Source organism: Benincasa hispida, chromosome 12, assembly GCF_027475165.1.
Source record: "Benincasa hispida cultivar pf3 chromosome 12, pf3_genome.v1.1, whole genome shotgun sequence".
Classification (NCBI taxonomy): Eukaryota; Viridiplantae; Streptophyta; class Magnoliopsida; order Cucurbitales; family Cucurbitaceae; genus Benincasa; species Benincasa hispida.
In genome coordinates, this window is record NC_143489.1 from 59061093 (window position 1) to 59076050 (window position 14958).

Here is a 14958-nt window from a genome sequence, read left to right on the forward strand (position 1 = left end):
AGAAGATCAAGCAAGCAACTCTTCCAATATACGTTTTTCATTTGAGACAGTGAATATGATATATAGATATTCCATATTATTCTTACTATCAATCTCAATATGATAACCGTTGCAACGTATATTTTTAAAACTTAGAAGATTTCTCTTTGATTGACTAGAGAACAATGCGTTGTCAATTGTAAATTTTGTTCCTCTAGGAAAAATAATATTTACTTTTCCAAAACTTTCGATCAAATTTGTAGAACATGATATTGTATTTACTTTCAGCATTGTTAATTTGAAAAATGATGTTTTATTTGTAAGTATTGTGTGTGTAGTTGCACTGTCTGCCAGACATAGATGTTCTTTGCTCATTTTTTAAACATCCAACATATGAAAATGATCCATGTTTCTTCATTAAAAGAAAATAATTACAATAAGAAAAACAACACTTAAAATATACAAAAGTTACTAAAAAAAACATGAAGATGGATAAAAGAAAACAATAACATTAAGTCTAGGTATTCTCAAAATCAAAAGAAACAGTTGATGTTCCATCAACTGCGCCAATCTTCTCTTAAAGAGATTCAAAGAAGTCCGTCACATCCAAATTTGTCATATGGGATGTGTCAAATATGTTATTATCCGTATGCAAAATTTGCTTTCACATTTTTCTCTTTTTCCTTCAGGGAAGCTTGAGAGAGGTCAATCAGTGTTTTGAAGTACGACAGGTACGTGACCAATGGCCAGTCATTCCGCATCGAAAGCATTTATTTTCAACACTTTTTGAATTCTTATTTTGTGGAGCTTTTCCTTTGTAATCATCATTTTGTGTGGTTCTTTTGAAATTTGAATGATTAAAACGACCACCACGAAAATAATAATTATTTATTCCTCTGCCACAGTCACGACCTCAATCGCAACCATGACTTCGACCACGATTATTATTAAAATTCACAGTATTCAATTCAGGTAATGGTGTCATTCTGGTTAGTCAAGATTCATGATTTTTCATCAATAACTCGTTATTTTGTTCGGCTACGAGAAGCCATAAAATTAATTCAGAATACTGTTTAAAACCTTTCTCTCGATATTGCTGCTGCAAAAGCATATTCGAGACATGAAATGTAGAAAATGTCTTCTCTAACATATCGACATCAGTAATTTTCTCTTCGCACAATAACAATTTCGAACTGATTTTAAATAATGCAGAGTTGTAATCACTTACTGATTTGAAATCTGGAATCCTCAAGTGCATCCACTCATAACGAGTTTAGGAAGAATAAGTGTTTTTTTTATGATCATACCTCTCTTTTAAATTTTTTCAGAAGATACGGGGATCTTTTATTGTAAGATACTTCATTTTCAATCCCTCGTGAAGATGATGACGAAGGAAAATCATAGCTTTTACTTTGTCTTGACTGGATGTTCTATTTCCTTCTTTAATAGTCTCCCCAAGATTCATAGCATCCAGGTGGATTTCGGCATTAGGTACCTATGACAAATAATCATTTTCGTTAATATCAAGGGCGACAAATTCTAATTTTGTGAGATTTGTCATGACGGCAGTATCATAAAATATTGTACTTATGTTAGAAATTTAATAGATATTGAATATGCAAAATAACATTAAATTTATTAATTATAACGGAGAGGGAAAAACCGACATTCCTTTAGGACCTACCTTTAGTGGAAAAACCGACAGGAGCTCGTGCTGATAACGTATTGTGAATTTGAAGAGCAAAAGAGAACACGGATATAGAGAAAATATAATATAATAATATTAAATATATATAATATAATATAAAATAAAATAACTAAAATTATAAAATTGGATAATATGAAAATTAGTGGAAGTGGAATTCTCACCAATGTATGGGTGATTTTAAGATCCACCAAATGCCATTATTTAGAGGCAAAGTGGCGAGTAGGATGTGGACTTATATGGACACCAAGCATGAATAATTACAAGACACATGGACAATATGAAGGGTGACACATGGCTTTGGAGAGCAATGTGCATCTATTTCTTATTATAATATTCGTAATACTTTTTATATATTTATGTTTGCAATAGTTTATGTTAAACGTATATAATTAATAATAATAATAATAATCTCTACAATATTAAAAGGGGTTATGTAGGGAGAATCTTTACATGTCCTTTTTACCCTTACATTTTTCGTAAATTCCTATATTGCCCTTCATCGAGTGGTTGTGACTTTTTGAGTGTAGGTATCTGTTTGGAAAATAGTAGAAGTGATTTTTCCAATTAAATCCTCTACAGAAAGATACCTCATTAACAAAACAACACAACTTAAATAAAACCTTTCATCCAAGAGATACAATAGGCACGAATAACTTCTTCCATTTGGAGTCCAAGCTTTGGTCACGGGCATTCAACTCTCTCTTCGACCCCACTTTACTTCACTACTAAAGTGAAGAAATCCGAGAGGAATATGGCCAATAGACCACTTTGTGAAAATGGAATAAATATGGATCGCCAATCCAAACCCCTAAATGATGAACAATAGAAGAAATCTTCTTAGCATGAGCATTTTGCATGTGGATAATAAATCTTTGGTAGAGCGATTTCAATGGTTAGTTATATTATTTTGTTCTTTTAGATATTGTATTGAAATTTATTTGTTTGTTTTAGATTTTGAAAAGTTTTGATTTAGAAATATATTTATATCCAAAACTCAAATGTGAAACGACGAAATTTTTTTTCTTAATTGTCTCTGTGGATAATTGATCTTTAGGTGTGAAATTTATTTATTTGTTTCTAGATTTTCAAGGGGTTCGATTTAGAAGTTTATTTATATGGAAAAACCCAAATGCGGAACAATGGAAATATCTCCTTAATGCATGTAGATAATGGATCTTCGCAAGATGGAGTTTTATTTGGATATTGTATTGAAATATGTTTGTTTGTCTTTTGATTTTGAGTTTTTAAGGAATTTGATTTAGGAGTTTATTTACATGGAGAGATGAGATTTGAATTTCAAATGAGGAGTGTATAGAAGGTGTTTGATGATTTGGGTCTGCGTACATTGACTCCATTGAAAGGATTGATTCAAGGTGTAATTTGTTTATTGTATATATTTTTTATTATAATTAGGGATAAGTATAAACGATTTATTTAAATTTATTTATTTTAACTTTTAGTGACACTTTCAATTTTGTTTGCATGAAAATTGAAAAGAAAAAGCACTATGTGGAGAGAGGGAGGGAATGAAACAAATGAAAATGTTAAATAATCTCAAACGAAATAAGGTAAGTTGACCATTACTTCCCTCCTTTGATTTGGGATCAATTGATTTGTTTTTAACTCAGATTTTTAAAAATTACCTTTAAAATTTCATTGCAATGTATTTAGATTTGAACACCTACCTCAATAAAATTTATTTGATTTCATAGGTTACACAATATCCACAATATTTCTTTTACCCAACTTTCATTATTTTAAATTTTGTTTTATCTCATTGAATCGTTGTACTTAAATATTACTCACTCTAATAAAATTCATTTGATTTCATAAGATACATGATCTCCAGCAATTTGTTTTCCTCCATCTTCATTATGTAGATTTATTTTATACCATTGCATTGTATTTAAATATGAAAACACTTCCATAAAATTTTAAATTTTAGGCAATATGAAATGGATTGGAAGATAAAGTATATGGTTTCAAATATATTTTTATATTAAAAGAACCTTGCAAAGGAGAAAAAATTGAGAAAATCTTTTAGATTTAGTTTTTATCCATACTATCTCTTAGATTATTTTATAAAAATGTCCCACCAAAACCCAACCATTCGCTTTCTACTCCTAACAATTAATTAGGTCAAATATCTACTAAAAAGAAAGAAAAGTTAATTGAAGGATTTTATAATTTTTTAGAGTTTAGAAGTTAATATAATTGAAGCAGTAAATATCATAATAAACCAACATTATTGTTATTTATTATATCCTAGACTTATTATGATTTGATCTTTAATTTTTGGTTCTCCATTTTTCATCTTTTAAAAATATTAAATTACTTTAACTAATAATAATAAATTAACAAGTGTAAATGAATAAATTCTATATTTGAAAGCTTAGTTTAAGACTAACCATTAGAAACAACCAAATAAAAATATTATTTTACTTTATTGACTTCTATTATGTTAAAATTTAAAAAGAAGATATATAATTTTTTGACCAATCAAATTATGCTAAAAATTTCACCACTTTATTACTTTTATTATGAGTTATTTTAAAATTTATTATTTAAATTAGTTATCAATAGTTACTTAAAACATAATATATATAAAAGAAAAAAACATTTGAAATAATAAACATCAAAACTATATAACAAATAGTTGTACAATTAATTCAAAACATTTTTTTTAAAAAAAACACAATTTTAAATTTGATTTGCACATTCATTTCATGACGATATTTTATATCGTAATGAAAGATCCATATTATAAAAAAAAAAAAAAAAATTAAAGAAATAAAACCTAAACTAATTCTAAATAGTTCATTTGGTACAATATATTAATAAATAAATTTGTTTATGTATACTCGCATTGCTACTATTTTAGAAGTTACTACCACGTGCAATGCACGTATTATTAAACTAGTAATAATAAGTGCTATTAATTTACCATTCATTAAAAATATATTATTGTTGTTAAAGTGACCTTAGTTCAAGGTTAAATATCATGGTCTCTTTTCGTTTTTAAAGGTCAAAGGTTCTATCCTCATCTCCTCAAATAGTTATATTAAAAAAGTGTATTATCATTATCATAATTATTATTGATGCATTGTGTATTGTATATTGGACTTACTGTACAATTATACATCTTAGGCGTAAAATAATTTTAGAAAAAATTTTGAATACTTTTAAAAATCATTTTTAGTTCGATCAATTTTTATTAAAGTAACAATTTAGTTTTTGAACTTTTGTTAATAACAATTTAGTCTATGTATTTTTAAATTTGCAATGATTTAGTCCTCGAATTTTAATAAGTAACAATTTGGTCCCTATACTTTACAATTTATAACGAATTAGTCCTCATTGTGAAAAATACTATTAAGACTTAATGAAATTTCTTACAATGTAGATTGTTAAATGGATAAGAAATTATCATTATTTTTTAATAAACTATAAAGATTAGATCGTTACATAATAAATTTCAACATTTAATTTTTAAGAGATTTTTTATATCATGGACTAAATTGTTACAATTTTCAAAATATAAATACTAAATTACTGCTTATTAAAGTTTATGAACTAAAATTGTTACAAATTTAAAAGTACAAGGATTAAATTATTACCAACAAAATTCCAGGGACTAAGTTGTTATTTTATTGAAAATCTAGGGATTATAGTGATTTTTAACCAATATTTTTTTAAAAAATAATTTAATTTTAAATGATTAATGGATTCAAATCAACTAAATAAAATGAATAGAATTTAAAAGGTTAGAATATGAAAAGGTTACAAATATTAATGAATAATATAATTTAAAATCTTTTAGAATTTCAAATAATTAATTTGTAACTTTTTAATCTTTTATTATTATAAAATTAAAAAAAGTATTTTCTTTCCCTATTTTTTCTATATCGATGTTGATGATCTTTATAAACTAGATTTGTAACTATTTGCTAATAATTAGCCATGGAAACTTACGAAGGGTAATAAATAATCAATTAGTTCCACCACAACATTCAATGGGTAGTTGTTGTGGATTTCTTCATTTTTTTTTTCTTTTTTTACTATTAGACTAAATTCTTCTTTCCTCTAAAAAAGAACTCTTTTCAAACAAAGGAAAATAAATCAACTCATTTATAAATATAGCAAAATATCATTATCTATCGGTGTTAGACAGTGATAAACATATATTAGGAGACGATAAACCATCTATCATGGTCTATCACGAATAGACAATGACATTTTACTATACTTAAAAATATTTTCAATAGTTTTATCATTTAAAACAATTATCTGTCTAAAAAAATATACATGAATTGGTAAGATGAGAAGTGTATATTTGGAATTCTTTAAAAACTAAAATGTTGAAAAAAGACCAAAATATTTTTTAGTAGTTTTGAATGAGATTCTTTTAATACAACATAGTATAAGTATAAGTATAGATATAGATTGTAGGTACTAGTATAATTATAGATTATACATTATACATTAGTTTACGAATTTGATTTTATATTATAATTTATAATTAGTTTGCAAACTTGGGCAATCACCTCTCCTATACCTGGCATAGCATTCTATGGGGAAGGGAGTTGGCTCTTAAAGGAGGGCATTAGAGAATTGGGGACGTACGGTCCATTGATATCTATTTTGATCAATGGATTCTCAGAGAATCAATATTCAAGTTTCGTCTAGACCCCTATCAGAGTCCTCGATGGATAGTCTTATTTGTGAAGGGCAATAAATTAAGACCTAATTGCTGAGTTATTCTCTCTAGATGATGTTGAAGTTATTAAGAGTATCCCTTTTTGCTCATAATCTCACCGTGATTCATTTTTCTAGCATTAGGACAAAAAAGAGTTATACTCTGTCAAGAATGGGTACAAATTGCCATTGGCTTGCTCTATGGATGTTTCGTCCTCATTCCATGGGGATACAGAAGAATTTTGGAAATTTTTGTGAGGTCTTTCTATCCCCTAGAAGACAAAAATATTTCTATGACGTACTTGTCTCAACTCTCTTCCAAGATGCAATGCTTTGGCTCACGGTTCAATTATCATTAGTGGAGAATGTCCTTTATATCATCAAGCTTAAAAAACAAGCATTCGTGCTATATGAGAGTATAAGGGAAGTAAACATATTTGGGCTTATTGGTTTTGAAATTTTGGAAAGTGGTTATTCGCACTTTATACGATTGTCTCACACGATGTCCTAGCAAAATCAGAGACAACAGTAAAACAACAAGGAGTAAATCAAAGAAACACATCAAGATTGTTAACCCAATTCGATGATAAACCACCATGTCTAAGGGACAGTGTGCCGGGAAAGATATTTCACTAATATTTAAAAGTCAAGCAATTACGTCGTTGTACTTATCTATAAAATAACAATGATTACTGTAGACATCCAATCAACCCCAACTCCCCTCCGACTTAAAGAAAATATCAAGAAGAAAGCCCAACCAGATCTGGATCATCAGCAACATGTCTCACAAAGTCAGCAATGCAGTAATCTCATGCTTCCAATCAAAGGCAGGATCAATAACACCATTAAGCATTTTAAGCTCCTTAGAAAGGGAGTCAAAAGATGGAGGCCAAAGGAAGATGTGACAAAGTCAGCACTTGGAGCTTCCTCAGCAGTACTATGAGAAAAAGGAACAATGTCTGGAACGTGATGGTCTTGAAAAAAATTTATAGTTAAAATTCAACAATCCTAGATTGGTACCAATGGGCTCATCTGCTGTGAGTAAATTAGGCTTCTGAGACAATAGAATTCCACAAATCAGCCATGGATAAGGAATAGGTAAACGCAAAGTCTGAAAACCCATATGCCTTCGTAACTGACCAATGATAAGCCCCTAATCAAACAGATTAGCCTTTCCAATTTGAAATAACAAGGTAGCTAGAGGAACTAGAGTGATGAGATGAAGGGCACCAATTTACAACCCCAAAGCGAAATAACATAGGATATTTTGCACTGAGCTCAACAGAAGCAAGTTGCCCAGTCTTAGGCTAAGCATTCTTCAAACCTTTAGTCACTTTTAAAAACCAATTTTTTTTATAGAAGGACGTAACTCAGGAGTGTTAGAGGGATCAATCCCATCAATAAGCTTAATAATAACACTAGTAGTAAACACAAAGTTGTGACCTCTTGTTGGGGTTGATGCCCTAAATCTCGTGGTTTTGTAGTTTGTAATGTATTGTATAAACTTTTTATGTATCTAATAAAATAAAATGTATTTTATTTGACATTTAATCGCATTAACCCACAAAAACCAATAAACTAAGATCCAGGGTTATCTTTTATAACTTAAACATGTATGTGGAGACATACTGGTGGATTATGTTTAAGTGATAACCTAAACAGTCTGTAGTAGATGGATAAGGTTGGATACCTTATCCTAGTGATATTATGAATATGGTCTGCTTTGTAGTTGTTATAATTATTGTAAAGTGTTACAAATGATATGATCCTAATCATTCATATGGAGACATGTGAGTGGGGGTATTCTATACAAAGAGTTTGTATAAAACTGGATGACAAAATGAATAGTCTCTCTGTATAACTGTTGTTAGAAGAGACTTACATTTCATCAGGATGACCATAGGCAACTTGACCTAAATCTTGAGTGAGTTGTGAATTCCTGTCTATGAAAGCAGTCCTCTGGTTCGTATAGGTGAGAGTGGCCAGTTTCGTTGATTCAATATACCTATCATTTTGGAGATTCATCTGATTGGGGAGTTGGGAACACAGCTACTAAAACGCACACAAAATGTGCATTATTTGGCTTAGATTTAGGATTGTTTATAATATGCTTTTAGTAAATTTGTTGTATTTGCTATGATTTCTAGGATTTATGATCGAGATGTGAATTATACTTAAAATAAGCCAAAAATGATCAAATTAGGTTCAAAAAAGGCAAAACCGAGCAAGGGACTAAAGAGAGTGAAGAAAAAAGAGAAGAAATACAATGTTACAAAAAGTAGGGGAGTGTTGCAACGTTGGGTGTAGCATTGCAACACTACTATTGGAAGCGAGAGTTGATGCAAAAAAGGCAGTGGCTACAACATTAGATACAACATTGCAACGCTCTGGCAATTTTCAAGCAGCGTTGCAACCTGTTGTCGAGGCATTGCAGTGCTAGCTTTCCTTATTTGATAAATTTGATAATTTTGGCAAGGATTTTGTGCCAAATTTCAACCTTATGATTATTTAGACAACTGTAAACATACACAGATAGAGTATTCTAACCTAGAGAGGAGACATTAAAACCTAATTTTGAGACAAAAAAAGAGAGAGTTCTTGCCAAAGAGAAAAGATTGGAGATCGATTATGAGACCATTCGACTTCCCCGACATGATAACAGAGAGAAGATTGATGATTTCCACCAGTACTCCAGACAGGGTTTTCTCTTATTCTTTCTTTTTCTCTACTTGAATGCCCTCAATTTTGTATGAGATTATGTTTTTGGGAACCATGAGTGCTAGACTCTTTGTTTTAGGGTGTTGTTGGATTTACATATAGAGTTGAGTTTATGTATAGGGATTTCATGGAATTGCATAGTTATTTACCTTTTAATGTTACTATTTTAATTGAATTTGATTGGCCATCAATAAATGTTAGATTTAATATTCAATTCGGTAGATTGTATGTTTAATGGAACTTGTTGTTGGGATTGATGCCCTAAAGTCCCATGTCTTGTAGTTTGTAAACAGTTTGTACAAATGCTTGTGATGTAAAATATATGATATTTACTTCACTTCTTGACTTTGCACATTTGGATGTTTTATTTGCTTTACCACAAACCAATAAACTTAAAATCCCTGGTTATCTTTATGTAACTTAAACATGTATGTGGTGACATACAAGTGGATCATGTCTTAAGTGATAACCAAAATGATCTGTAGTATATCGATATTGGAGGGAAACCTTATCTTGGTAACGCTATGGATGCGGCCCACTTTGTGGAATAGTTACAAGTGTTGTGATTTGTCATAGATGGTTTGATCCTGATCATTCGTGTAAGGGACATGCGAGCGGGGGCGTCCTATACAAAGAATTTGTATAAGACCTGGCCAAGAAGTGTTAACGTCTCGTCATATAACCCCGTTTATGACAGAGATTTCACTTCACTAGGATGTCTATAGGTACATCACCTCAATCCTGAGTTAGTTGGGAACTCTTGCCATTGAGGGCAGCCTTTGATTTTCTTGGGTGTGAGTGGCTAGAACGCCGACTCAAACCTACCACTTTGGGGATTCATCTGATTTAAGAGTTGGGAACTCAACTACACAAGATGGAGTTTCACTCCTTCATTAAAGTAGTGGTAAGTAGATAGATTGCTCCCTTAAGGGCTGATCTCGGAGCTTGAACAATGTGGCACCACACACCTTCTCATGGCCCGAGAGGTGTTCACACATAGTAGGACTATGTTGTATTGTTCATTAGACGGATCAGTGGTACTTAAGGAGTAAGATATAACTACAGGGGCAAAACGGTAAATTGGCCCAACTAAACTTACGAGCATCTGTGAAGGGTCATCGTACTGATGATTGGTTAGATCTGATGGACATAAAAATATATCTGTGGTAAGAAGAGTTCAGTTGTCAGTCTTTAGTGGAATGTCTGGCAGTTAGCGAATTGTGGATATTGCGGCTAAAGAGTTTAGTCAACTATTCACGTACTGTTGAAGCTTCGAGCCATAGGTCCATAACGTCCCCTTGGTAGTTTGGATACAAGTTGATAATCAATTTTTGGGTCAGTTTGAAATATTCAAATTGACAAGAGGGAGTTCGATTATATATGATATAATTGAACTAGTTAATTATATATGATATAATTGACTTTATGTATTAGATACAATAACTTGAAGGAAATTGGATATAAATATGATTTATATCTAGTAAAGGAAAAATACTATGATTAATATATGATATTAATCCATACGTTATGAATATAATGTGCTTATATTTATTATTTATTAATTGGACAGTTATGGGATAATTGGCCGGTATCTCTTCTGTTTTCGTAACTGATAAGTAAGATGAAGAATCGTTTTGAGACGCTTAAATAGCTCATGGTGTGTTAAGCATTTGAATATATAGTGTTTGAGAGAGTCATCACTTAGTAAATCAGAGCCTATACAATAGTGCTGTTTCTGAAAGATCGCTTACACCCGCGCACGCTACTTACTAAATGATCGCTTGTCTTTTATTAAACGATTGTTTAGTGCTTGAGCTTTACTAAATGATCGTATAGACGATCGTTTAGATTTTCCTATACGATCGCTTAGCTTTTTCTACACGATCATATACTTCACCTAAACGATCAAACATTTTGTCTATACGATAGACGAGTCTTTCTTCTACTTGTTTAATTGTTGTATACGATCTCTTTTCCTCCTCCCTTCTACCAAATCCAAATAGAGCCCACTCTTTGGATTCTCACTCCAATAATACTGAGGGTTCTAAATGGTGGCGTCGTCCTTTTTCTTCATTTGTTCGTGTAGAGATTATTCGTGGTAGACGATTGGGTGTTGCTGAACGATAGCTTGTCGTTCCAGGGAAAGAGAGATTTATTGCGAAAAGAGTTTTCAACTGGTAAGTTTACTTGTTCTCCTGTTTATTTATCTCTAAGCATACCGGTAATTTAGTAGTTTGAATGCATATCTGTATGTGTAAATGTATATGTGGAAATTTTGTCACAATGAATTGGAATGATCTGCTTCCGCTCAGAGGTACTCTTGTATAAGAGTTCCTTCACTTGTAACATTAAATTGCTATTAACCTATCACTTACGTAGTTAGGAGAGTAGTAAAAGTTAATGACGTCAATTTTAATGCCATGGATTTTAATTTGATATCACGGTGTTAGTTATCGATTTGAATTGCATGAGAGAGATTTTTTTTAAAAGACAATGATTCGGAACTTAGTTTCTAGACTTTGATAAAGTATGCTTAATTCCATAATTGACCTAAATATTGTTCAATGAAGCATGTAATGGAAAACGACACCCTAGAAAAAATTTAAATCTAAAATTTCATTGTTTGTCTTGCTTTGCTGAAAATTAAATAAAAATCACTCAATTCGACTTTCCAATTTCCTAGTTAAAATCGATACGGTTTTGAATAATTAAGTAGAAACTGTTGTTTGATCTCTGAGGATGATACTCGGCCTCTTAAGCCACTTTAATATATTATAACTTGACTACGTTCTCTTGCACGAACACATTGCACATCAAGTTTTTGACACTGTTATCGGGGATCAATATAACGGTTTTCTTCTTAATATTTAAGAACTGGGGAAATTTTAGACCAGGGTTTATTTTTGTGCTAATTTTATTGGAGTTTTCCTTTGTGCATATCCCATGATAAGGACACACCTCTTTTGCCTTTTGATTCTAAGATTAAATGTACATTTAGGAGAAATCTTATAGTCAAGGAAGAAATGGAAGAAGTGATGGCCGAAGATGCAAAAAAGGCCATTAGCGATTATTTCCAACCACTCTTTTCCATAGCACAGCCCGGGATCGTGAATTCATCTATCAATGCAAACAATTTTGAGTGGAAACTGTGGTTGATTCAAATGGCAAAGGACATTGCTTTTAGAGGACGCCCTATTGAAGATCCTTACAACCATCTGAGATCATTCCTTGAAATTTGTGAAATGATAAAAATTAATGGAATTTATAATGATGCCATAAGACTGAGATTATTTCCTTTTTCATTGCAAGATCGAGCTAAGAATCGACTTGAATCAATTCTATTAGAGAGCATTGGAACATAGGGTGAACTAGCTCAAGTCTTTTTGAACAAGTATTTTTTGCCCATCAAATCTTCCAAATTGAGATTTGAGATTGTAGCTTTCTCTCAACAGCCCGATGAACAACTCTTTGAATGTTGGGAGAGATATAAGGATTTAGTGAGGAGATGCCCACAACATGGATATCCTAACTTGCTGCAAATTCAGTTCTTCTACAATGGGTTCAATGGTAACACTAAATCTATTCTAGATGCTTGCTTGGGGGATCAATCTTTGGAAAAACTGCTATTGAGGCTTATGCTATCTTGGAGGACGTGGCCACCATGAGTTATAATTGGCCAAGTGACAAAGATTCCACCACCAAAATCGCAAGTGTGTATGGAATTGATGAGGTAAGTGCTATTCAGGCTCAATTGACTATAATTACTAATATTTTGTCTAAATTGGTTGTAGGAGGACAATCATTAAATTCACCATCAATAGCTTCTCAAGCAGCCATGGTGGCAATATCTCAACGAGTTTGGGGTGGATAGGAGAATGAAATGGCCAAGTACGTCGACAGAGGACATTATTGAGGCCACCAACAAATTTCTACTCATTAGCATCTTAGTTTAAGAAATCATGAAAATTTTTCCTATGCTAACAATAAAAATGTTTTGCAGGTACCGCCTGGATTTTCTAGTGCAAGACCATCAAACGTTGAGAGGAAATCTTCTCTAGAGGAAGCAATGTTGGAATTTGTAAAGGAATCTAGAGAAGGAACTAAAAATTTAGAGACCATAGTTCAAGCTCATGGGAAGGCAATTCAGAACATGGAAGTGCATCTTAGTCAAATTGTTACTTCCCTTCAGACAATGCAAAAAGATAAATTCCCCAGCTATCTTGAGAAGAATATAAAGGAGGAATGTAGAGGCTTGGCATTGAGGAGTTGAAAAAAGCTGGCCACTTGTTTGATAATTGATGATGATGATGATGAACCACTTGAAAAAGAAGTAGAAGAGCTTAATGATGAGTCTAGTGAAATGTAAGAACCTGGGGAAGTTGCTAAGGAAGAGGAACCAAAGGAAAAGATAAGTGAACCAGAATCATCTTCAGGTAAGTCTTCTTCACCTATTCTTTTGTGCCTTGTAATATTCTTTATCCTTAGAGGTTTCATAAAAAAGAAGTTAGATGACCACTTTTCTAAGTTTCTAGAGATTTTTAAGAAGTTGCATATCAATATTCCATTCTTAGAAGCTTTAGTACAAATGCCTAATTATGTAAAATTCATGAAAGATATTCTGTTAAAGAAGAATAAGTTTAAGAAGTATGAAATGATTGGTCTAACAGAAGAGTGCAGTGCTGTGCTGCAGAAAAAGTTACCACAAAAGCTCAAGGATCTAGGGAGTTTTACTATTTGTTGCACTATTGGTTCATTGACTGTTGCTAGAGCTTTGTGTGACTTAAGTGCTTCCATTAATTTGATGCATTTATCTATTTTCAAGAAACTTGATGTTGGAGAAGTACAACCCACTACAATCTCTTTGTAGCTAACTGATAGATCTTTGACATATTCTCGAGGTATTTTTAAAGATGTTTTAATCAAGGTTGACAAGTTTATTTTTCCTGCAGATTTCGTGGTGCTAGACATGGAGGACTTTAGAATTCCTATCATTATGGGAAGTCCATTCGTAGCAACTGGAAAAGCTTTGATCGATGTCCAAAAAGGTGAATTAACTCTGAGGGTGAATGATGAAAATGTAGCATTTAATATCTTCAAGTCATTGAAACATCATGGTGAGGTCAATTCTTGCAATATGATGGATGTGATTGATAGGACTGTTGAGGAGCATTGTAGATTTTGGTTGTGATGATGTTGATACATACTTGGATGATGTTACTCTGTATGTAAATGGTTAGATAGTCTGCAAGTTTGTAGCAAAATGTTTAAACCCATGCCTCTTAAGTCTTTTCATGTTGTGAGTGAGGTAGGGAAACATGTTGGAGTTGAAACAATTGCCTACTCATTTTAAATATGCATTATTAGGCGATTCTTCTTCTTTGTCTATTATTATTTTTGTTGATATGAATAAATGTGAAGAAGAGAAATTATTGAGAGTGTTATGGGACAATAAATCTTCTATTGGTCGGTTTATGACAGATGTGTGTTGGTAGGGGTTGGATAAGTTTTGATCTTCTTCTTCTGGTTTCACACAAAACTCTCTATGGCATTCTCCAGGAACTCACAGAAAGAATTCCCCTCTCAAAATTCTCTCCCTCTACCCAAAAGATTTCAGAGCTCATACCTCCTGAAATTCTCAACCCCTATAGATACAGAAGATTCAACTTGTGGTCGTGTCCACATTGAGATCTTTTTCTGTATGTTTTGATCGTGATTGTTCATGACCATTCGGAGAGGAGGAATTTCGTATCAAAGTTGTTCTTCAAGGGTGAGTTAAATTCCTAATCCTTTTCTCTCTGTTTTCTAATAACCATACTGTAAATTATGTGTTGTTGCATAATTCTTACTTTGTAAAATTT

The 14958-nt window shown here is 31.9% G+C and overlaps 1 protein-coding gene and 1 non-coding gene across 2 annotated transcripts; one reads left to right on the top strand and one right to left on the bottom strand.

Annotated features, from left to right (window-relative positions):
- Positions 1 to 12516: 12516 nt before the first annotated feature.
- Positions 12517 to 12624, bottom strand: LOC120068653 (small nucleolar RNA R71). Its single transcript, XR_005479289.1, has one exon. It is a non-coding gene; the product is annotated as a small nucleolar RNA R71 (small nucleolar RNA).
- Positions 12625 to 13685: 1061 nt separating this feature from the next.
- Positions 13686 to 14288, top strand: LOC120067627 (uncharacterized). The gene is made up of 2 exons (XM_090308389.1): positions 13686 to 13875; positions 14050 to 14288. Exons 1-2 carry the CDS (start codon positions 13686 to 13688, stop codon positions 14286 to 14288), a joined length of 429 nt encoding a protein of 142 aa, XP_090164515.1.
- Positions 14289 to 14958: the final 670 nt, after the last annotated feature.

What these genes read in the sequence shown, in the direction of transcription:
- LOC120067627 (XM_090308389.1), top strand. Translation starts at nt 13,686, where the DNA reads ATGCCTAATTATGTAAAATTCATGAAAGATATTCTGTTAAAGAAGAAT. An exon ending in GACTGTTGCTAGAGCTTTGT is followed by an intron (nt 13,876 to 14,049) that starts GTGACTTAAGTG and finishes TTTTTCCTGCAG; the next exon opens with ATTTCGTGGTGCTAGACATG.